This window comes from Pongo pygmaeus, chromosome 12 (assembly GCF_028885625.2).
Source record: "Pongo pygmaeus isolate AG05252 chromosome 12, NHGRI_mPonPyg2-v2.0_pri, whole genome shotgun sequence".
NCBI lineage: Eukaryota > Metazoa > Chordata > Mammalia > Primates > Hominidae > Pongo > Pongo pygmaeus.
The window spans coordinates 57,759,391-57,784,950 of NC_072385.2; the positions used below are offsets into that span (position 1 = coordinate 57,759,391).

The following is a 25,560-nucleotide window of genomic DNA, read 5'->3' on the forward strand; positions in this document are numbered from 1 at the left end:
ATATGGCATACTATAAAGAGAGCCTAAATTCTGAAGTTGGCTGGGATTAGGTTGAAAGCCCTGCTTCTCCACTTCCCGAGCTGGTGTTCTTTATCCTCTCAACCTTAGTGAACTCATCAGAAATAGCATTTACTTTATAGAATTACAAGTATTAAGTAAGTCATGTAAAACAGGTTTCAATGTGCCTAGTACATAGTATACATTAAATATTTTTCTTTTCTACTTATTCACAATCATTACTTTTCTAAATATTACTTCAATTTTTGTCTCTTTTTTTTTTTCTAATGCCTCCTTCCCTTTTCTCATTGCATACTTTTGGAAATATATTATTAGATGCCTAGATAATACAAATAGGGTCTTTGTACACTTAGTAGATCATTCAGTTGCTTAAGAAAGACAGAAAGTTGGAGGAAGATCAATATGTCTACTTTAATATGTGGACTAGGATTAAAACACCATATTATACATATGCCATGTGTTGTTCAGAATTTCAATTATTAATTCCATTATTTTGACTCTTTTTTGTTATATTTTTAAAATGTTCTATTAGAATCCAGAACCCTTGATGTGTCCACAGATGAAGAGGATGAAATACATCACTCCTCAGAAAGTAAGGATGATCAGGGTTTGTCTTCTGACAGCTCTAGCTCTCTTGGAGAAAAAGAACTTTCATCAACAGGTTAGTAATTTGTATGATTTTGGTTAAGAATTTTATTTTTAATATAGTGTTTTTGATATAGTTATTAATAACATAACAAACTCTAGTGACATATGGGGCAAGTAGATCATTAATGATGATTGTCAGAGTGCCAAAATTGCTCATTTTTATTACATTTTAACATGCACAGGTCAGACAGCTTATGAGTAGCAGGGCTAGGATTCAAACCCAGTTTGTTCTGGAGCCTGTATTCTTCTTAATCACTGTGCTATACTGGGTGATTGACATTGATACCTGAAGGATGGTAAGAATTTGTCAGGGAGGATGTTTCAGGTATAGGATGTAGCATATCCGAAACTCTAGGGAAGGTATGTAATATGTGCAGGAAGCTAAAAATAGCTCTGTTTGGCTGAAAGTATTTGGTTGGGAGTTTAAGGAAAAGAAAACAGGAAGGAGAAGTTGGAGTCAGATTATACAGGGCTTAGGGAACCACTGAAAATTTTATACAGATGACATGAATATTTTTGTGTCTTGGAAAGATCAGTCTAGTTCAGGGGTTGGCAAATCTGGCCCACCACCTGTTTTTTGTAAACAAAGTTTTATTAAAACACAATCACAGTCTTTCAGTTACTTAATATTTGTGGGTGCTTTTGCACTGCAGCAGCAGAGTTGAGAAGTTGCCACAAAGACCCTATGGCCCGCAAAGTCAAAAATATTTATCTGGTATCTTACAGAGGTTTATAACTTGTTTTGTGCCGTGGACTCCTTTTTCAGTCTAGTAAAGCCTAAGGTCCCTTCTGAGAAAATAAAGTAAAATACATAGCTTTGTAAAGGAAACAAATTATATTGAAATAAAATTATTAAAATATATTTTATGACGCTTGTAATATAGTAATAAGTGCTTCTTCTTCTTTTTTTTTTTTTGAGATGGAGTCTTGCTCTGTCGCCCAGGCTGGAGTACAGTGGTGCGATCTGGGTTCACTGCAAGTTCCGCCTCCCAGGTTCACGCCATTCTCCTGCCTTAGCCTCTTGAGTAGCTAGGACTACAGGCGACCACGCCTGGCTAATTTTTTGTATTTTTAGCAGAGACGGGGTTTCACCATGTTAGCCAGGATGGTCTCGATCTCCTGACCTCTTGATCTGCCCGCCTTGGACTCTCAAAGTGCTGGGATTACAGGCGTGAGCTACCACGCCTGGCCATAAGTGCTTCTTTATTAGCCTATTAAATAACAACAACCAGTAGTTCTGTAACCTTGTAATTTTGTTTCTTCTCCATGTCCACAAGGTACAGAAATACTAAGAGATTAAGCCAGTATTAAGAACTGAAATCTAGTAAACAGTTGAAGCCTTGTCTAGATTCTAGATACAGTGCTATTCAGTAAAATTTTCTGTGGTTTGGAAAAATTTTCTATCTTCACTGTCCGTATGGTAGCCACTAGTCACAAGTGGCTGTTGAGCTCTTGAAATGTGGCTATAGTGAGACGAGAAATTGAATTTTTAGTTATATTTGAATACTCACATAGGGCTAGTGGCTACTGTACCAAACAATGCTACTATAAAAGATGGTGGATTAGACCAGGTGCCATGGCTTATGCCTGCAGTTTGGGAGGCCGAGGCAGATGGATCACCTGAGGTCGGGAGTTTGAGACCAACCTGGCCAAAATGGTGAAACCCTGGCTCTACTAAAAATATAAAAATTAGCCAGGCATGGTGGCATGCACCTGTAATTCAGGGGGCTGAGGCAAAAGAATTGCTTGAACCTGGGAGGCAGAGGTTGCAGTGAGCAGAGATCATGCCAGTGCACTCTAGCCTGGGCAACAGAGCAAGACTCCATCTCAAAACCAAACATACAAAAAAAGATGGTGGATTAAACAGGATAAGGCAGTGGTTGTAAAGTGTTGGCAGCACTGCCCCCACCCAAGGAGAGAGGGCAGCATTTGAAAATGTATGGGATTATTTAAATGATTATAGTAGTTGAGTTGTTGCTGGCACATACTGCCCTAGAGGCAAGGGATGATAAGTGTCTTAACAGGAGTGCAGAACAGTTCAGCACAGTGAATTGCCCCTCCCCCATGCTCCATTGAGAAACGCTGATTAAAAATTGAAAACTTGTCCTGTGAGGAACACCTGAAAGTTCAAAGGACTTACTGGCTGGAGAAGAAAAGATGGAGGAATGTGTTAATTTTAAGGGCTGGCATGTGGAAGAAGAGCATTTATTTGTGTTCCGATGGAATAACGGGCTCAAAATAGCTCTTCTAGCAGAGACTACTTGTTACTAATAGAAGATGATAATTTACCTCTCAGCCCTAGATGATTGCATATCAGATAGGATGATATATGTGAAGAATTATTCATAAGTTATAAGTTTGTAAAAACATGATGTATTTATTATTGAACAATATGCTGACATTATTGATTCATCCCATGTCTGCCCAGCATCTGCTGTGTGAGAACCCTTGAACGAGGTATTGAATATGCAGAAACAGGACAGATGCAATACTCTTCCTTGATCTTTTACTTCTTTATTTTCACTTGAGCAGTTACCTTTATGTAGCACTGATATCTTACTAGTGTGTCCCATTGCTTGTGACTTACTAATTAAACCCTACCAAGTCATCTGCAGGAAAATCACTTCCAAAATAAGTATTTGTGTCCACATCCATACACTTGAGTATTTGAACCTAAATGTCTTATCTTAATCCTGCCTGCACATTAAAATCCTCTAGGGAGCTATAAAAACATACTTCTGCTCAGCTCTGCTTCAGATCAACATCTGAATCACTGGTATAGAGGCCTGGGTATGTCAAGCTTCTCAGGTGACTCTGATGTGTAGCCAGGGTTGAGAATTGCTACTATAACCTGCTGTGATGGTTTTGAATCTTAAATGCTTTGGGAGGAAGAAGAGACACCTGACCTTCATCATGTCCCTGACAGTAGTCTATAAATGATTACTAATCTATAAAAAAGCAAATCACTTCATTTTATATTACTTGTTCTTGACGAATATTTATTGACTTCTGGTGATTTCTTTATTGCTTCGTGATTCACTCAAGGACTTTTAATTTTCCCTAGGGCTGATGTCAAGCATATTGGTCTGTGATTTCTAAAATCTTTCTCTTTTTTTGTTTGTTTGTTTCAAACATTGGAGCTTTTGTGCATCTCCAAGTACATGGCATTTTTCTGTTTATTTCTCAAAGAATTTGGGTCAACTTGTAGGAAAGTTTAGAAAATTTCACTTCAGCCTCAGTAGCTTGATATCTTTTTAGTAGTTTGAAATGCTTAAAATGGTGAAAAGTTCTCTCGCCGTTTCTCTAATGTAGTATTTTTCTTAAGAAACTGTTTTTTCCAGAATGAAGATAAATTTCACCTTAGATCATGCATGAAGAAACTTGTTTTAAATTGGAAGAGTTTATGCTAATGATGTTTATGCTGTACAAAATAAAGAAAAAAAATAAGATAAGGCTCTCTTAAGAGTTGTCATTTAAAATTTTTCACCTGGTAAATGAACCTGATTATTTTCTTTACACTTCTGAATGTCTCATGTTTATTCACGTGGGGCTCACTACAGAGCCGCAGAGGCTAATTTGGCTTTGCTGTGTTACTGTTTGTAGTATGTTTCTGATTTCTTTTAAGTGTGGGTAGGAGGGAAGGAGGACATCATAGTGTAGTATCTCTCTTACTTGGTAAGTCAGACTGGTCTGTCATTGATCCTTCTAACTTCTGTAGCTCTCACTGATTGGGGAACACCACACTCAGCCCTCTCCACATCCCTGCGCTGACAATCTCAGAGCTTCCAGAAATGAGAAATAGCCACCCCTCAACAAAGCGAGCAGTACCTGATGAGTAAGAGAGTTAAAAGATAAAATGAAGCAGTTTCAGTATATTTTCTGATACTTCTAGATTTGGTTGATTTTTCTAAATTGTATTTAATCTCTATTAAGTTTTCTTCCTTTGCTGATACAGATTTTGAGCCATTTATTAAAGTCACATTCATATATCAAAATAGCAAATAATTTAGGAAAATGGTGCTTTTTTCATTTTCTTAAATGTGAGGAATATTTACTTACATTGGTCTTTGGTTTTTAGTGTCCTCCTCTTTGTTTCCTTCAGTTAAGATCCCAGATGCAGCTTTTATTCAGGCAGCCCGCAGAAAACGTGAATTGGCCAGGGCCCAAGATGACTATATTTCTTTGGATGTAGAACATACCTCCTCCATCTCTGGTATGAAGACAGAGAGTGAAGACGACCCTGAGAGTGAGCCTGATGACCATGAGAAAAGAATACCATTTACTCTAAAACCACAAACACTTAGACAAAGGATGGCTGAGGAATCAAGTATGTATTTACCAATATATGAAGATTAGGGTATTTTTTATTAGAATATAATATGAGAGAATCTCCATAAAAAATGTAATATGCTGTCTCACATTTTAGCGTGTTGATAATGGTTTTTAACATCGATTTGGTCCATGATACTATGACCTCTAAAAGATGTATCTGTATCAAAATGTTATTATCAAGGAGTATGTGTAATAATGTTTATTAATGCCTGACCCCCCGCTTGATGTTTTTGGACAGGTTAAAAAAAATGTGCAGTATCTTATTTTCAAAACATTGAAAACGATCGTTTTTACCTTTATAAATATATTTTTTTAACATGGAAGCGTCTATAGAGATTTTAGATGTCATGTATTAAAATCTTCCCTGCTGTAATAAAAAATTTCCTCTACCAATAATACTAAGCCTTAAAGGACTGTTTTCATATTTCTCATTTATGATATATGCATTTGACCAAGGTTTTTGTAAGTTTAAATAATATTTTTTTCAGAAAAATACTTAATTCCTTACAATTTATTTTTAAGTGTTTGAATTCTCAGGTAGTAATTGAGAGATCTTTGATAAGAAAAACCAAACATTTCATTCTTTCTCGTTTTTTACATATATAGGGCTGTAGTGTTTTGAGTGGGACAGTTTGGTGATAGGAGTGCAGGTTATGGAGTCAGATCCCAGGATCCAGCTTCCAGCTTCAACATAGTCCTAAGACAGTTATTTAACCTCCCAATATTTGCATTTCCTCATTTGTGAAATGAGGGCAATAATAGTGCCTTCTTCCCAGAATTATTGTGAAGAATAAATAACACGTCAAGTGGTGCTAAGCCTTAGTATAATAAGCTCAAAAAATTTTGGCTGCTGCAATTAAAATGGAAAAATATTAAATGTTTACATGTGAACTTTTTTTCCGCTAGTAAGCAGAAATGAAGAAACAAGTGAAGAAAGTCAGGAAGATGAAAAACAAGATACTTGGGAACAACAGCAAATGAGGAAAGCAGTTAAAATCATAGAGGTAATCATTTTTTATACCATGTGTATTAGATTCCTGTGGCTGCTATAACAAATTACCACAAACTTGGTGACTCAAAAGAACAGACATTTATTCTCTCACAGTGTGGAGGCCAAAATCTGAAGTCAAGGTATTGGCAGCACCTTGCTTCCTCCAAAGGCCCTGGGGGGTTGTGGGGAGTGGTAATTCTTCCTTGCCTTTTCCAACTTCTGGTCATTCCAGGTGTTTCTTGGCTCGTGACTACATAACTCCTCTCTCTGCCTCTGTCTTCACATGGCTTTTTCCATGTCTCTACTGTGTGTTTTTCTCATAAGGATACTTGTCATTGGGTTTAGGGCCTACTCAGATAATCCAAGATCCTTCATTTAATTACAGCCACAAAGACTCTTTCTCCAAATAAGGTCATGTTTGCACTTTCCAGGGATTATGTCATGGATGTGTCTTTTGGGAGGCCTCCATTCAACCCACTACACTGTGCATATTATCTTACTTTTCCACTAGATTATAAATACCTTCCACTTGAGGGTACTATTTTTTTAATCTTTAATTTTATAGTAATTGACAGTTTATATTGTACAGGTGCTTAAAAGTAAAGTTTAGACCTCAAGTTTTACTTTTAAACACCTGTTCTGTATAATACAAATATATCCAATTTTCTCTTTGGAGACTGTTTTTTTCACTTCACAATATAATAGAGACATCTCACCACAATGGTATATCTACTTCGACTACATCTTAATGATTTCATAGCAGTCTGGTGAATAGAGGTATTATCACTTATATAGTAAATCTCATTATGTGATTTCTCATATGACTTTTTATTGTAGTGAACCCTGTGGTAAATATTATACACATTATGCCTATATTATGATACGCAACTTACATTTCTGCATACACAAATATAGTTTTGTGTTTAATTTTTTAAAAGATGCAAACTAAGTAAATATCCAACAATAGGGGTCTTGGTACAATACAGTAGGGTGGGATGAAGCGCTAAAAATAGTATCAGAAACCAAAGCCCAGGAGGCTGAGTCAGGTGGATCACTTGAGCCCAGGAGTTCAAGACTAGCCTGGGCAACATAGCCAAACCCTGCCACTACCAAAAATACAAAAATTAGCCAGGCATGGTGGCACACACCTGTAGTCCTAGCTGCTTGGGGGGCTGAAGTGGGAGGATTGCTTGAGCCCAGGAAGTCAAGGCTGCAGTGAGCCAAGATCACACCACTGCACTTCAGCCTGGGTGACAGAGTGAGACCCTGTCTCATTTAAGAAAAAAAAGAAAACAAAAAACAATGCTAAAGCCTAGATTTGGCTAGGCACAGTAGCCAGGCGTGGTGGGACGTGCCTATGGTCCCAGCAACTTGGGAGGCTGAGCTGGGAGGATCGCTTGAGCTCAGGAGTTCCGGGTGCAGTGAGCTATGATCACACCACTGCACTCCAGCCTGGGCAACAGAGTGAGACCCTGTCACTAAAAATGAATGAGTGAATGAATGAATGAATGTAAAGTTTAAACAAGTAGTGAGCTTTGAAACCTAACAAATATACTGTACTTGGGGTTAAAAGTCCTAGATTTGGGCTTTGGGTCTGCTGCTAGAATATAAGCTCTATGAGGTCAAGAATTGCAATCATAGTATACATCAGAGGTTCCCAAACTTTCTCATTCATGGAGCCATTAGTGCCTTGGTAATTTTATCATGATACTCGTAAGCCAAAAGAAGTACCAAACAATTCTATTTATTAAGTAGTTCAAAGAATTTTATACAATTTATGTCCTTAGAACTAACCATTTGGAAAAAATAATACAGATAAATTGAAGGCAAAACATTTTTATTTTATTTTTAAATAACCAAAATTCCTTACTAATGAGATGTGTGTTCCTGTTAGGCATTGCATGACTTTTCAAACCTTGGAATCAGATTGGATACTGTCACTCTCACTTCCATATTGATGTTCACACAATACTTGTTTTTATCATAGCATCCTCCCAAAACCCAGCTCCACAAATATGACTTCATCAAAAGGAATGGAACACATTCTTTTTTTTTTTTTTGAGACAGAGTTTCTCTTTGTCGCCCAGGCTGGATTGCAGTGGCATGATCTCGGCTCACTGCAACCTCCACTTCCCAGGTTCAAGCAATTTTCGTGCCTCAGCTTCCTGAGTAGCTGGGACTACATGTACACACCACCACGCCTGACTGATTTTTTGTAGTTTAGTAGAGATGGGGTTTCATCATGTTGCCTAGGCTGGTCTGAAACTCCTGAGCTCAGGCAGTCTGCCCACCTCAACCTCCCAAAGTGCTAGGATTACAGGCATGAGCCACCGTGTCTGGCCATATGGAACACATTCTAATGTAACTGTGAACTAAGAGCTAGTAGTCCAACAGATGTTGAGTATTACGGTTTTTCCCTAAAAAATTTAAAATGTCTCATTACACCCCTTTAAATTTGCTAGGATGGCTTTGCACACAGTTTAAGAACCACAATATGCATACAATTTTGAATTCTGATTTCCTTGCTTGACATATTATAAATTATCTTCTCTTGTTTTTATATTGTTATAACAACTGATTTTAATAGCTACATAATATTCACTGGAGTCACTGAATCATAATCTTAACCATTCTTCATTTTGGACATTTTAGGTTATTTGCAATGTGATTTTTTTTTATTAACAAATAAGAATCAATGAATATTTAATTATTTTTCTTCCTCTCCTTTCTTTTGTTCAGATGTGTGTTTTTGAACTATTCCTTTGTAATAATTGCCAAGAGTTGTATTATTAATCAAGAGATGAACATTTTTATGGCACTTAGTATATTTTTCTCTATTGCCATTTAAAGAAAACTTAGCTCAATCTGTAATGTCGCCAATATCATGGGAATATTTTACCATAATCTTGCCCTCTTCAGGTACAAGTATAGTTGGTGAAAATGGAATCTCACAGTTACTTGATTTTCATTTTTATTGCTAATGTGAGTACATTTACTGATTCCTTCATTGAAAATCTACCATTTGCCACTGTATGAGTTTCCTGTGGCTCCTGTAACAAATTACTGCAGACTTGGTGGCTTAAAACAATAGAAGTTTATTCTCTCTGAGATCTGGAGGCCAGAAGTCCAAAATCAAAATGTCAGTAGAGCAGCCCCCCTTTCCAGAAACTCTAGAGGAGAATCCATTCCTTGACTCTTCTAGTTTCTGGTGGCTGTTGGCATGCCTTGGCTTGCGGCCACATCTCTCTTTGTTGCATCTTCACATCTGCTTCTTCTCTTGTGTCCCAAAATTCCCTATCTCTTAGGATGGTACAAGTAATTGTATTCAGGCCCCATCGGGATAATCCAGGATATGCACCACATCTCAAAGTCTTAACTACATCTTTTGCCATATAATGAACATGAACATGAATGAGAACATGTTTTCATGGGGTCACCATTAGCCTGCTATGGCCACTTACAACGACGTACAACCTTTGCAGGAAAGGAGACAACTAAACAAAACAATTATAGTGAAATCCTACAGGTTCTGTGACAGAACTCTGTGCAGGGTCCTGAGGTAGCACAAAGGAGCAAGTGGGTGGTCAGTTTTATAGGAGGGAAGGTAAGTGAGGAAGTTTGAGAAAGCATTTACAGAAGTGGTGATATTTGAATGGGTCATTGACTGCAAAATATCAAGAGTGTTTGGAGATTTTGTAGGTATGCGTAGAGCTGGATGGGAGGCTTGGTGAGAACTGAAATGACAAAAGATGATGCTTCATGGAAAATATAAAAAGAATAGCTAAGCCAGTGAAATTGGCTAAATATCTGGTCAGTTTTCTTCATGTGTCTTTGTGTAAAATAGAGGTTCTTCAGGATCTTTTGAACATTCCAAGCATGGAGGAGCTGTGATTAGACAGAGGACACTAATGTGAAATATACCATGTTATAAGATATATGTTAGGAGTGCATTTCTTTGCAAGGAACAGAAAACCCAAATAAGAATGTCTTGGCTGGGCGCGGTGGCTCATGCCTGTAATCCCAATACTTTGGGAGGCCACGGTGGGCAGATCACGAGGTCAGGAGATCGAGACCATCCTGGCTAACACAGTGAAACCCCATCTCTACTAAAAATACAAAAAAATTCGCCGGGCTTGGTGGCGGGCGCCTGTAGTCCCAGCTGCTCGGGAGGCTGAGGCAGGAGAATGGCGTGAACCCGGGAGGCAGAGCTTGCAGTGAGCCGAGATCGTGCCACTGGACTCCAGCCTGGGCGACAGAATGAGACTCCGTCTCAAAAAAAAAAAAAAGAATGTCTTAAAGAAAAGTAAAAACTTTACCTACAAACCCTCCAGCAGACTTCCATTTACTTTTCATTGACTAGAATGGAGTTGGAGTTAAATAGGTACTTCTATCATGGAAATAGGTGTTAGGTCAGCCAGACAGGTCTGTCTACTCCACAAATTAATATTCATGAAGGATTGTTGTTTCTTAAAAAACTGGGTGACTTTCTGAGAGTACATTAGACCATAACCAAAATTAGCTTCAAAACTAAACTTTTTTAAAAATGTAATTTTTAGAATTTGCTTCTTAAATATGAATTTAAACTTCTAAATTTTAAAACTGAATTTAAAAACATTTTATTGGGACCATGAAAAATTACAAAGACATGGAATTTTTTAGCTTGAAGAGACCTTGGATCATCCAGTCCCTTTTCATGCTAGTAATGTTTCAAAGGTAAATGAAATGGTTTTGTAAAAATCTATTTTTACTTTTTTAGGAAAGAGACATAGATCTTTCCCGTGGCAGTGGATCTTCAAAAGTGAAGAAATTTGATACTTCCATTTCATTTCCACCAGTAAATTTAGAAATTATAAAGAAGCAATTAAATACTAGGTGAGCAATACTCATTTTGAAATTTACATTTGTCCTAGATATTTAATACTAAAGATACAGCACTATATTCTTTTAGATTATTAAGTACTGATATTAAACAGACTTATAGGAGGGAAAAGGATCTCCTGTGTTATCATACTAACACAATTTATTTCATTTTTGTATACAGTAGTCCCCCCCATATCTGCATTTTTGCCTTCTATGGTTTCAGTTATCAGTGGTGAAACCATGGTCCAAAAATACTGAATGGAAAATTCCAGAAATAAACAATTGATATATTTTAAATTGCATGCTGTTCTAAGTAGTGTGATGACATCTCGAGCTGCCCTGCTTCATCTTGCCCAGGACAAGAATCATCCTTTTGTCCAGCATGTCTTTGCTCTGTGAGCCAGCAGCCTGTTAGTCACATAGTAACCATCTCAGTTATCAGATCAACTATTGCAGTATCACAGTGCTTGTGTTCAGGTAACCCTTATTTTACTTAATAATGGCCCCAGAGTGCAGGTGTACTGTATGTAATATATAAATTAAACTTTATCATAGTTACGTATGTGTAACGAAAAAACAGCATATATAGGCTTTGGTATTATTTGCATTCACTGGGGGTCTTGGAACCTATCCCCATGATTAAGGGGTGACTACCATACATCTTTTTAGTCGTTATAACATATTTTACATGGTTAAAATCAGTAAATACAAAATTCTACTTTTCTATTTAATATGATTATAAGCATTTTTCTATATTACCAAATAGCCTTTAATTTTTTTAAAAAACTATCATGTTTGTCCATATAGTTGTTATATCATAATTTACTTAAATATTTCTCTGTTGGACATTTTGATCTAGAACAGGAGTCAGCAAGTGTCTTTTTGTGTAAAAAGCTGGATAGTAAATATTTTAGGCTTTAAGGGCTAGATGATTGCTGTTGTAACTGCTCAACTCTATGTTACAGCATGAAAACAGCCATAGACAATATGTAAACATATAAGCATGTATGTGTTCCAATATAACTTTATTTATAAAAACAAAGGATGGACTGGTAGTTTGCCAGCCCCCTAGAATACAAAGATAACCTTGCATGAGGGATAAAAGAGGCAGCAGATCATTGATTTATCGTAGCATTTTATTTTATCTGGATAACTTTATTATATTTCATTTTTTATTAACTAGGTTTTTTATTTTAAAAAGACCATACACTCTCATTGTTAAAAAATAAAATAACCAGTGGAAAGGATATACAGAACAAAGTAAATTACCACCTTCCCTAGAGGAAACCATTGCTACCAGTTTCTTATGTTTTCTTCCAGAAATGGTCTATATGTATATCTTTACAAGCACATATATACTTATATATTCCCCTGTTTTTATACAAAAAAGGACATTATATACCCTGCTCTGTACCTAGTTTTTTCCATATAATATTTACTTATAAGTTCACTGCTATAGTCAAAAATATTCTACTTAACTAAAACATTTTATTAATAATGCCTACTATACATTATTATCTTGATTAATTTCTTAATTCTCACTGGCTCCTTTATATAAAGCAAAGAAAGATTCTGAAAGACAAATGCAAGAAAACTTGAAGAGAGAATATTTGGCCTAAGCCAGTGCTAAAGGGTTCCCTTTTATTGTGGTGTTCTTTGCTTATCTAGTCTATAAACCCAGATTTATATGATTGTCAGTTTCCTTGGTGGTCTTTGAAAATATTTACATTAGATTGCTACTTTTAAAAGAGTTTGAAAAATAAACTAATTTTTATTTTATTTATTTAGATTAACATTACTACAGGAAACTCACCGCTCACACCTGAGGGAGTATGAAAAATATGTACAAGATGTCAAAAGCTCAAAGAGTACCATCCAGAACCTAGAGAGTTCATCAAATCAAGCTCTAAATTGTAAATTCTATAAAAGCATGAAAATTTATGTGGAAAATTTAATTGACTGCCTTAATGAAAAGGTACATATCAATATTTATTTATATCATTTCCTTTTTTGGAAAAGACCCCTTATGCAATTAAGAAAAGTCTAAATCTCACAACTAGATACTTTTCTCTAGTATTTTTCCTACACATTTTTGAAATAAGATGATAGTAAGCATTCTCTTAATGTTGGATATTCAAGTTTTTTGCAACTATTTTATTATTATAAGTAACATTGTATAAAATTTTGTATATAAATTTTTGTTACAATTTCATCTGTTTAAGGAAAATTCCTTGAAAATGAAGTCAAATAAAATGAATTATTAAGTCTAAATATTTTTAAGGCTTATGAAACATAAGACTTATGAAACAAAATTGACCTCCGGAAAGATTGTGCCAGTTTTATTAGTTTACTAGATTAGGAATAAATGGATTGTGTTTTTACATATCATATTTTGATCTCAAGCAAACTCTTTGGTTTTCTTCTTGTGAATTATTTGTTTCTTGTTTTTGCCCTTTTATCTTTGTGGTTCTTAGTGGAGACTTTTTTCTGTTTCTTTTCTAGTTTTGTTAGAGTATGAACAATTCTTTATAGCTTAAAATTTTTTAATGCTTTATCCTACTTAATGTGAACTTACCAGTTTTGTCTTTTGAATTTGTAATGGTTTTTCTTTCAACATTCAGATGTTTTGAAATTTTTGTTTTTAGTTTTTGTTTTATGCATACTAGGTTCTTACATTGGGGCAGGCCTTCATTTGTCTGTTTTTAAAAATAGATTAACCATTTCAATAAATTATTCTCTACTTTCCACATTATTTTTGTTATTTTTATTTTATTTATTTTTTTGGTGAGGGGGACAGAGTCTTGCTCTGTCAGCCAGGCTGGACTGTAGTAGCACAATCTCAGCTCACTGCAACCTCCGCCTCCTAGGTTCAGGTGATTCTCGTGCCTCACCCTCCCAAGTAGCTGGGACTACAGGCATGCACCACCACACCCAGCTAATGTTTTGTATTTTTAGTAGAGACAGGGTTTCGCCATGTTGCCCAAGCTGGTCTGGAACTCCCAAGCTCAGGCAATCCACCTGTCTCAGCCTCCCAAAGTGCTAGGGTTATAGGCCTGAGCCACCGCACTCAGCCCACATTATTTTTTGTTTATAATTAAAATGTTGCTAAACAATGGGATGCTTTGTCCCAATTGTTGTTTTAAGTTGGCTGTCTTCTACTATCACTTGGTAGTTACTTTCTGAAGTATTTATTACAATGTAATTTTCTTTTTTCATTCACCCTTGAAAAATTATACTGTTAAAATTTTGTCAGCCTGTGCATTAATGTATTCATAGCAGCAGCTGTGGAGTATCAATGGAGTAAGAGGAATTGTTGGTCCCCAAAATATGAGAGTTTCGATTTCAACTAGTCTCATTTCTGTATCACATCACAACTTACTTACCTGTCTCTGGTTAGTTTTTCTCCATTCCCCAATTTTTCAAATTTCACCAGCTTTGAGTGCCCCCACCTACTTTCCACACCCTCAGCTTGTGAAAACATCTGTACCCTTCATTTTTTCCAATTCTTCTGTCTCAAAAAAAAATCTTCTATCTCAAACTTTAATGCATGTTCCTGACTCCATCCCATTTGGTTTCTTTTTTTTTTTTTCTTTTGAGACAGAGCCTCGCTGTGTTGCCCAGGCTGGAGTGCGGTGGTGTGATCTCAGCTCACTGTAACCTCCACCTCCAGGGTTCAAGCGATTCTCCTGCCTCAGTCTCCTGAGTAGCTGGGATTGAAGGCAGGTGCCACTGCGCCTGGCTAATTTTTGTATTGTTAGTAGAGAAGGGGTTTCGCTGGCCTTGAACTCCTGACCTCAGGTGATCCGCCCACCTCCCAAAGTGCTGGGATAACAGGCATGAACTACCACACCTGGCCCCCATTTAGTTTATCTATCTCTGATAATTATAACAGTTCGTGTAGACTAAGTCAATTTTCTGATTTTTAATATTAAAAGTATTGGCAGCTAGGTCTGTTGCACACAATGTTTTATACTTGAGATATGATAGTATTGGGAATGTTTCTTTGAGAATTAAGCATATAAATATGCTTATGTATCTTCTAAATATTACTTTTGTGTGTATATATATATATATTTCATTATCGATGACCTGCAAAATGTTACTTATATGTGTATTTCAGATTATCAACATCCAAGAAATAGAATCATCCATGCATGCACTCCTTTTAAAACAAGCTATGACCTTTATGAAACGCAGGCAAGATGAATTAAAACATGAATCAACGTATTTACAACAATTATCACGTTAGTGTTTTTCATGTTCAATACAATTTATTATTCATTAAGCTAAATTATGTGAAGAATAAAAATATTTTTATTTTTATAAACATGTTTTTCATGTGTTTTCCCACAAACCCTTTACCCACCAACTTCCAAAAACTCAAAACATTTAGAAATAGGACTTAAGAATGTTTTAAATTAAGTCCAAGACTAAAAAATAAACATAACTTCCAATTATTTACTATTTCAGACAGAATATGTACATAGCCATTTAGAGAATGTTTTGAGACAAGTTCACATAATTCTGTAGACTCTGTCAGAAGTCTAACTTCGTAGTTTCAGAGCCCTTTTACATATTGGTTCTGGTGAGTTTCAATACAGATTTATCTTTAAGATCTCATTATATAAAATATGGATGCCTCCTTTTTTTTTTTCGCATTGATTTTGTGCTTTCAGAGATATCTTCCTTTGATTAAGGTGCTATCAGGAGATAGTGAAAGACCATACCAAGTAGCTAGTAAATGCAAAGGCAAAGTGACTTCCAGTGAAACACGCAACCCTTAGTGGATCATAAATAATGGTATTACATATTAAAATAAGAAATAATGTGAATAGAATACAGTAGTCCCTCTAATCTGCAGTTTTGCTTTCCACAGTTTCAGTCAACAATGGTCCAAAAATGAATAAGTACAGTACAATAAGATATTTTGAGAGAGAGATACCCAACATTAGTATAACTTAATATATTATTTTCATTTTTCTACATTATTGCTATTGTTAGTCTCTTACAGTGCCTAATTTATAAATTAAACTTTATCATAGGTGTGTATATAGAGGAAAAAACAAATAGGGTTTGGTACTATATGCAGTTTCAGGCATCCACTGGGGTTCTTAGAATGTATCCCCTGCAGATTAGGGGGGATTCCTGTATTGGTAAAGCCAGTATTTCTTGCATTTGGCTATGGAAAAAAACTGGTAAAAACTACTGGAAAAGAATATGAGGAAACGAAACTTTGTGGTAGAACTTTGTTGCTGTTCTCAACAACAGCAAAAGTACACCAGCCAAAATACATTTTTAGGCTAAGATTTTCACCAGCCAAAATACATTTTTAGGCTAACAAACCTCATGCCTGTTAATATTGCAATAAAGAGTTAACATTGAAATTTCATTGCATAATTAATTGCAAAATTTAAGCGTATTTATGTATTTACATATGCATATATGTTTACACATCCATGATATTACCTTTATTTTCAAAGCATTTTACTTTTTTCTTATGAGAATTTGTAGTATGAAGTCAATTTTATTTATTAACAGGCAAAGATGAGACATCCACAAGTGGAAACGTCGCAGTAGATGAAAAAACTCAGTGGATTTTAGAAGAGATTGAATCTCGAAGGTACCTATATAAAGTGAAGATTTAAAGAAAGCATCATTGAGCAAGTACTTTTCACTACTTAAATATAATTAACCACATGATGTCATTAACTATACCTGATATACATTATTAATTTGTGAGAATAATAGAAAAACAAAATTTAGTAAAACCATCCTTGACTGCTTTAAAGACACATTGGTGTATTTGGATCAATTAAAAGGAATGGGTAAAATGACATTTATCAGGCTGGGAATTCCTTGTAACTAGAAACTGGTCCTAATTATAATTACCCCCTCTTCAGAATCTGGTTAGCCCATGGGAATGTCCTAAATGGGAATGTCTTATAAGAAAAAACAAAACAAAACAAACAATGCAGAACCACCAACTGAAACTAATGAAACTAAAAATGTCAAAAATATTAATAAAATTGTGTGCTGATATGATAGTGTATTTCTGGCCATTTAAAATAAATGATAAAATTACTTATTTTCAGCAAGAGGTTAAAAAAATTTAAGCATTTATTTTCAGCAAGAACTATTTACTTTTTGTTTATTTTTGGTTTCTTGCAAAATATAGGACCAAAAGAAGACAAGCAAGGGTGCTTTCTGGGAATTGTAACCATCAGGAAGGGACATCTAGTGATGATGAACTGCCTTCAGCAGAGATGATTGACTTCCAAAAAAGCCAAGGTCAGTTACCAAGTTTTTAATATATCATGGTTTGAGTTTTGAAATGGTGAGAAACACTTTGCTGGGATTGCCCTTAATAAGTACATAAGCTATATAAAACAGTTGGGTAAATTCAGGAAAAATGAAACACATTTTTCCTCTGTAAGACTCTTTTCTCTGAAAAAATGGAGTAAAATGAAGGAAGGAATATTGTGAGTATTCTTGCATCTTCATAGTTTTTTCTCTTAGACGTTCTCCAATTACTAATGAACATCTTCATTTCTTTACCACACATACTTTCTATATTGTCATTTTTAACTTAAAACATTTGAATTTGGTGAAACTTTTTAGCATGATGAGAAGATAAGATGCATATAGTTGAAAAATTCTAGGCTCTGGATTTAAATAAATTTGGGTTCTAAGAGAGATTTTTTTCTGTGTAATCTTAGACAAATTTCTTGACCTCCCTAAATTTGATATTGTTTTGTCTGTAAATAAGTAGGCTATATCTATATGGTGTGGAAGATAGCTACAATGGTAAAATGAGATTAATGCATTTCTGCATATAGCAGAGGTATATATGGTAGCTTTTATTAGTGTTGATATTATTACTTTGTTGATAAAGCGATTTAATAAAAATTTATATTAATATAAAAGGACAAATTTTAGCTCAATTGATTACAGTCTGGCATGACCATGTTTTTAAGGAAGCATACTTAAAGTTCACAACTTAAAATGCATAAAGAGACTTATTTTGTTTACAGGTGACATTTTACAGAAACAGAAGAAAGTTTTTGAAGATGTGCAAGATGATTTTTGTAACATCCAGAATATTTTGTTGAAATTTCAGCAATGGCGAGAAAAGTTTCCTGACTCCTATTATGAAGCGTTCATTAGTTTATGCATACCAAAGCTTTTAAATCCCCTAATACGAGTTCAGTTGATTGATTGGAATCCTCTTAAGGTATTTATGCTTAACATGTGAAAAATTATCCTGATTACATTAGTTGCTTAAATTCCCTTACTATTATGTTAGCCATTAAATACCTTACCCTTAGAGTTGAAGCTAAAATTTAGAGCTTTGGAACAATAGTCAGAAAATGTGTGCTTTCAGCTACATTCTTCTTTTCTTGGCTCTTACTTGATTTTTAGGCTGAGCATCATTAACATCAGTAAAGCAAACACATTTTTTTTTAGCTTCTTGTACATTAAATTTAAAATCCTCCCAGAAGGTATAAGGTACTGTTGGGTTTGGAGAAAGTAGATACAAAAGCCTTGTTTCAAGAATTCTTAAGTTGGAGATGACATACTGGGAAGAGTTGCTTAGGGCTGCATTGAGAAGGTGGAATGCAAGCCTTTGAAAGGTTTATGGGATAAACAGGATGAATCAGAAAGGGAAAGATATTTCATAAAGGTGTAAAGGGAGAAATATTATTTCAGGAGCTAGAAATTGCACAGATATTTAGATCCTAAGTTAAGAAATATAAACTCTATTCACTGAATGTGACTGACTAAAAGAAAAAAAAAGAAGTATGAACTCAGCAACTGCCTACTGTGTAATAGGACCTTTAACTAAATCACATACAAATTACATATTTATGCTTATGTGAATTGAAGGGGCCAGAAATAAACTTTGCTTGAAGTGGATGAATTTTTTTAATAAACAAATTCCATGGCTGTTTCAAGTGCCTAACAAATGTGTATTTTGCTCCTAGCAGAGTACTTGCCATGTGGTAGGCTCTAAAGGCTCCGGCACACACTGGGTAGTTGTTGAGTGTTTGCTGTGTGATTGAATGCATGAAACGCAGCTTCTTGTTATGTTACTTAGACACCACGTCTCAGTCATGCTGTCCTGCAATCCTGCCTAGCCTTGGTGGTCTAGTGTTAAAATAGGGAATTAATCTCTTCTGATCCTTAGAAAAGCTTTGGTGATTATTGAAAAAAATAATAACTATTTTAAAATACACTAATGTTGATAGATTTCTTTATAACTTTTGTAATTTTCTTTGTAAGTTGGATTCCACAGGTTTAAAAGAGATGCCATGGTTCAAATCTGTAGAAGAATTTATGGATAGCAGTATAGAAGATTCAAAGAAGGAAAGTAGTTCAGATAAAAAAGTCTTGTCTATGATCATCAACAAAACAATTATTCCCCGACTTACAGGTACTGCTTCGTAACCTTGATAAAATTAAATTATTTTCTGACAGAGTATATAAGGTTGTTAATTTCTGTTATATTCACAAAGTTTTTTCATAAGTTTTTAAACACAAGGAAATGTTATATGTAGTAAAAATCAACAGCTGTCAAATGTAAGGTGGTTAAAAAATTTGTGTTTGTACAGGTGGTTGGCTACCAAACTGCTAATACTCAGATTGATCACTAATCCTTATCTGATGTATCATCAGCAGTTCCAACAGTTGACCTTTCTTTCTTCCTAGAAACACTGTCTTTACTTGGCTTCCAAAATACCACACTCTTAGTTTTCTGCCCACCTCTCTGGTCTTTGCTGTCTGCTTGTCATCTCTTTGACTTCCGAGTGCTACAGTATCTCCGGATTCAGGTCACTTACCTTCTCTTTTCTATTTACTTCAGTCACTTAGTATTTAAAGTCAGTTTAGCGTTTGTGGCATTCCCGCTGCTTTTATGGCACTTCAGTCATTTTTTAGCACACTTCCATCCATACTGCATGTGTCCTTTTTTCCCCTTAACTTCTCTAATTATGTTTCTTATCCTTTTCTTTAAAACCATTGCTTCATCTGGGAGTGGTGGTTCATGCCTGTAATCCTGGCACTTTAAGAGGCCAAGGCAGGTAGATCACCTGAGGTCAGGAGTTCAAGACCAGCCTGGCCAACATGGCGAAACCTCGTCTCTACTAAAAATACAAAAAACTAGCTGGGTGTGGTGGCAGGCACCTGTAATCCCAGCTACTCAGGAGGCTGAAGCAGGAGAACTGCTTAAACCCGGGAGGCGAAGGTTGCAGTGAGCCGAGATCGTGCCATTGCGCTCCAGCCTGGGTGACAAGAGAGAAACTCCGTCTCAAAAAAAAAAAAAAAAATTGCTTCATTTCACTCACATTTGCCACTAGCAGCTATGAGCACTTAACATTAATGCTTGTGCTTCAGACCTTAGCGTGAAGTCTTTTGTTTTACCTGTGTACTTGATAAGGATCCGTTTAACTATGTCACTGAGAAAGAAATTTGACAGCAAAGACTGCAAAACTCTTATTTAATTTTTTGTGTGTTTGTTTTTGAGACAGGGTCTTCCTCTGTCACCCAGACTGGAGTACAGTGGTGTGAACATTGCTCAAGGCAGTCTTGAATTCCTGGGGTCAAGTGATCCTCCTGCCTCAGCCTCCCAATTAGCTAGGACTCCAGGTGCGTGCCACCACACCCAGCTTATTTTTAAAAGATTTTTTTAGAGACAAGGTCTTGCTCTGTTGCCCAGGCTAGTCTCAAACTCCTGGCCTCAAGAGACCGTTCCCCTCAGCTTCCCAAAGCACTGGGATTATAGGCATGAGTCACCATGCCCAGCCTAGAAGTTGGAAGCAATTAGCCTTATAATTGCTTCTTAGGCAACTTGATTATAAGATTTTGGCTGGGTGCAGTTGCTCATGCCTGTAATCCCAGCACTTTGCAAGGCCAAGGCGGGAGGATCGCTTGAGCACAGGAGTTCCAGACCAGCCTTGGCAACATGGTGAAACCCCATCTCTATTTATAACTTTAAAATTAAAAAAAAATAAAAAATAAAAACTTTCAAGATTTTATTTCAATGAAACTTATGGTGCACTTGTGGGGTGTGTTAGAAAGTCACTGTTTTTAACTAGCTCTACTAATGATAGAATGCATGTGCCTAATTTAAGCACTCTGCTGAAAAAATCTAAATACTAATGATGAAACAGTCCCACAAATAAGTAGCTTTGTGAGAAATTAACACTGACTGAGTCCAAATAGTGATTGAATTCTACATATATTTCAAAGATAGCACTAACAGAATGTGCTAATGGATTGGTTGTGCAGCAAGAGAGAAAGAGAGGAATCAAGAATGGGTCCATTCAGGAACTGGCCTGAGCAACTGGAAGGACAGAGGTGCCATTTCCTGAAATGAAAAAGTCTGACAGGAGTAAGCTTAATGTGGGGAGCTGTATTAGCAGCTCAGTTTGGGACACGTTGAGTTTGAAGTATCTGTAATCTAAGTGGAAATGTCAAGTCAGTTGTTGAATACATGAGTCTTAAAGGGGGAGGTCCAGTCAGAAGGTATAAGTTTGGAATTTATCCACATGACATTTATTGATGGCATTTAATGTATAAAATTGACTTTGAATACCAAGTGAGTGAATATAAACAGAAAAGAGAAGGTAAGTGACCTGAATCCGGAGATACTGTAGCACTTGGAAGTCAAAGAGATGACAAGCAGACAGCAAAGACCAGAGAGGTGGGCAGAAAACTAAGAGTGTGGTATTTTGGAAGCCAAGTAAAGATAGTGTTTCTAGGAAGAAAGAAAGGTCAGCTGTTGGAATTGTTGATGATAAGTCAGATGAGGATTAGAATCAATCATTGGAGTTTGCCATGTGAATGTCATCTGTGATTTGCTAAGAGCACATTAGGTAGGCTGATAAGAGATAAGGCCTAATTAAAGGGAAATCAAGAATAAGTGAGAAGAGAGAAACTGGAGATAGAAGTTTAGATAGTACTTTGAGGAATTTTGTTGTAAAAGATAGGAGGGAAACGGAACAATACTAGAGGAGGAAGTAGGGCTAAGGGGGATTTTTTGTTTGTTTGTTTATTATTATACTTTAAGTTCTGGGGTACATGTGCAGAACGTGCAGGTTTGTTACATAGGTGTACACGTGCCATAGTGTTTGCTGCACTCATCGACTTGTCATCTACATTAGGTATTTCTCCTAATGCTATCCCACCCCTAGTCCCCTGACCCCCAAAAGACCCCGGTGTGTGATGTTCCCCTCCCTGTCCATGTGTTCTCATTGTTCAGCTCCCACTTATGAGTGAGAACATGCGGTGTTTGGTTTTGTGTTCTTGTGTTAGTTTGCTGAGAATGATGGTTTCCAGCTTCATCCATGTCCATGTCCCTGCAGAGGACATGAACTCATCCTGTTTTATGGCTGCATAGTATTCCGTGCTATATATGTGCCACATTTTCTTAATCCAGTCTATCATTGATGGGCATTTGGGTTGGTTCCAAGTCTTTGCTATTGTGAATAGTGCCGCAATAAACATACATGTGCATGTGTCTTTATAGCAGCATGATTTATAATCCTTTGGGTGTATACCCAGTAATGGGATGGCTGGGTCAAATGGTATTTCTAGTTTTAGATCCTTGAGGAATCGCCACACTGTCTTCCACAATGGTTGAACTAGTTTACAGTCCCACCAACAGTGTAAAAATGTTCCTATTTCTCCACATCCTCTCTTTTAATTGTGATGTTAGGGTGTCAATTTTAGATCTTTCCTGCTTTCTCTTCTGGGCATTTAGTGCTATAAATTTCCCTGTACACACTGCTTGAAATGTGTCCCAGGGATTCTGGTACGTTGTGTGTTTGTTCTCATGGTTTCAAAGAATATCTTTACTTCTGCCTTCATTTATTTACCCAGTAGTCATTCAGGAGCAGGTTGTTAAGTTTCCATGTAGTTGTGCGGTTTTGAGTGAGTTTCTTAATCTTGAGTTCTAATTTGATTGTACTGTGGTCTGAGAGACTGTTTGTTATGATTTCCATTATTTTGCATTTGCTGAGGAGTGTTTTACTTCCAATTATGTGGTCAGTTTTAGAATAAGTGTGATGTGGTGCTAAGAAAAATGTATATTCTGTCGATTTGGGGTGGAGAGTTCTATAGATGTCTATTAGGTCTGCTTGGTCCAGAGCTGAGTTCAATTCCTGGATATCTTTGTTAATTTTCTGTCTCGTTGATCTGTCTAATATTGACAGTAGGATGTTAAAGTCTCCCACTATTATTGTGTGGGAGTCTAAGTCTGTAGGTCTCTAAGAACTTGCTTTATGAATCTGATCTGAGTGCTGCTGTATTGGGTGCATATTTATTTAGGATGGTTAGCTCTTATTGTTGCACTGATCCCTTCACCATTACGTAATACCCTTCTTTGTCTCTTTTGATCTTTGTTGGTTTAAAGTCTGTTTTATCAGAGACTAGGACTGCAACTCCTGCTTTTTTTTCTTTTTTCTTTTTTTTTTTTCTTTGCTTTTCATTTACTTGGTAAATATTCCTCCATCCCTTTATTTTGAGCCAATGTGTGTCTCTGTACATGAGATGGGTCTCCTGAATACAGCACACTGATGGGTCTTGACACTTTATTCAATTTGCCAGTCTGTGTCTTTTAATTGGGGCTTTTAGCCCATTTACTTTTAAAGTTAATATTGTTATGTGTGAATTTGATCCTGTCATTATGATGCTAGCTGGTCATTTTGCTCATTAGTTGACGCAGTTCTTCATAGCGTTGATGGTCTTTACAATTCGGTATGTTTTTGCAGCGTCTGGTACCGGTTGTTCCTTTCCATGTTTAGTACTTCCTTCAGGAGCTCTTGTAAGGCAGGCCTGGTGGTGACAAAATCTCTCAGCATTTGCTTGTCTGTAAAGGATTTTATTTTTCCTTTGCTTATGAAGCTTAGTTTGGTTGGATATGAAATTCTGGATTGAAAATTCATTCTTTAAGAATGTTGAATATTGGCCCCCAGTCTCTTGTAGCTTGTAGGGTTTCTGCAGAGAGATCCGCTGTTAGTCTGATGGGCTTCCATTTGTGGGTAACCCGACCTTTCTTTCTGGCTGCCCTTAACTTTTTTTCCTTCATTTCAACCTTGGTGAATCTGACAATTATGTGTCTTGGGGTTGCTCTTCTCGAGGAGTATCTTTGTGGTGTTCTCTGTATTTCCTGAATTTGAATGTTGGCCTGCCTTGCTAGGTTGGGGAAATTCTTCTGGATAATGTCCTGAAGAGTGTTTTCCAACTTGGTTCCATTCTCCCCATCACTTTCAGGTACACCAATCAAACATAGATTTGGTCTTTTCACGTAGTCCCATATTTCTTGGAGGCTTTGTTTGTTTCTTTTCACTCTTTTTTCTCTAAACTTGTCTTCTCACTTAATTTCATTGAGGTGATCTTCAATCTCTGATGTCCTTTCTTCCACTTGATCGATTCAGCTATTGATACCTGTGTATGCTTCACGACATTCTCATGCAGTGTTTTTCAGCTTCATCAGGTCATTTGTATTCTTCTCTAAACTGGTTATTTTAGTTAGCAATACCTCTAACCTTTTTTTCAACGTTCTTAGCTTCCATCCATCGGGTTAGAACATGCTCCTTTAGCTCAGAGGAGTTTGTTATTACCCACCTTCTGAAGCCTACTTTTGTCAATTCGTCAAACTCATTCTCCGTCCAGTTTTGTTCCCTTGCTGGTGATGAGTTGTGATTCTTTGAAGAAGAACGGGCATTTTGGTTTTTGGAATTTTCAGCCTTTTTGCACTGGTTTCTCCCCATCTTTGTGGATTTATCTACCTTTGGTCTTTGATGTTGGTGACCTTCGGATGAGGTCTCTTAGTGTACATCCTTTTTGTTGATGCTGATACTATTCCTTTCTGTTTGTTAGTTTTGCTTTTAACAGTCAGGCCTCTCAGCTGCAGGTCTGCTGGAGTTTGCTGGAGGTCCACTCCAGACCCTGTTTGCCTGGGTATCACCAGCGGAGACTGCAGAACAGCAAAGATTGCTGCCTGTTCCTTCCTCTGGAAGCTTCGTCCCAGAGGGGCATCTGCCAGATGCCAGCCAGAGCTCTCCTCTATGAGGTGTCTGTTGGCCCCTACTGGGAGGTGTCTCCCAGACAGGATACACAGGGGTCAGGGACCCACTTGAGGAGGCAGTCTGTCCCTTAGCGGAGCTCGAACACTGTGCTGGGAGAACCACTGCTCTCTTCAGAACTGTCAGGCAAGGACATTTAAGTCTGCTGAAGCTGCGCCCACAGCCACCCCTTTCCCCAGGTACTCTGTCCATGGAAGATGGGGGTTTTATCTCTAAGTCCCTGACTGGGGCTGCTGGCTTTTTTCAGAGATGCTCTGCCCAGAGAAGAGGAGTCTAGAGAGGCAGTCTGGCCGCAGCGGCCTTGCTGAGCTGCGGTGGGCTCTGCCCAGGTCGAACTTCCCGGTGGCTTTGTTTACACTGTGAGGCATAAACTGGCTACGAAGCCTCAGCAGTGGCGGACACCCCTCCCCCCACCAAGCTGGAGCATCTCAGGTTGGGCTCAGACTGCTGTGCTGGCAGCGAGAATTTCAAGTCAGTGGATCTTAGCTTGCTGGGCTCCGTGGAGGTGGGACCCACCAAGCCAGACTACTTGGCTCCCTGTCTTCAGCCCCTTTTCCAGGGTGGTGAATGGTTCTGTTTCTCTGGCATTCCAGGTGCCACTGGGGTATGAAAAAATAAAACTTAGAA

At 37.0% G+C, this 25,560-nt stretch overlaps 1 protein-coding gene across 4 annotated transcripts in view; it reads left to right on the top strand.

Moving 5' to 3' along the window:
- Positions 1 to 25,560, top strand: part of GCFC2 (GC-rich sequence DNA-binding factor 2) — a 48,859-nt gene that overhangs the window by 4,627 nt on the left and 18,672 nt on the right. For all 4 annotated transcript variants that reach the window (XM_054474876.1, XM_054474877.2, XM_054474879.1 and 1 more), the window contains exons 2-11: positions 551 to 679; positions 4,769 to 4,993; positions 5,905 to 6,002; positions 10,746 to 10,861; positions 12,638 to 12,824; positions 14,970 to 15,093; positions 16,388 to 16,469; positions 17,025 to 17,137; positions 17,881 to 18,080; positions 19,130 to 19,280. In XM_054474876.1, the coding sequence (XP_054330851.1) occupies positions 551 to 679; positions 4,769 to 4,993; positions 5,905 to 6,002; positions 10,746 to 10,861; positions 12,638 to 12,824; positions 14,970 to 15,093; positions 16,388 to 16,469; positions 17,025 to 17,137; positions 17,881 to 18,080; positions 19,130 to 19,280 (1,425 nt within the window). The remainder of the gene's footprint in view (positions 1 to 550; positions 680 to 4,768; positions 4,994 to 5,904; positions 6,003 to 10,745; positions 10,862 to 12,637; positions 12,825 to 14,969; positions 15,094 to 16,387; positions 16,470 to 17,024; positions 17,138 to 17,880; positions 18,081 to 19,129; positions 19,281 to 25,560) is intronic.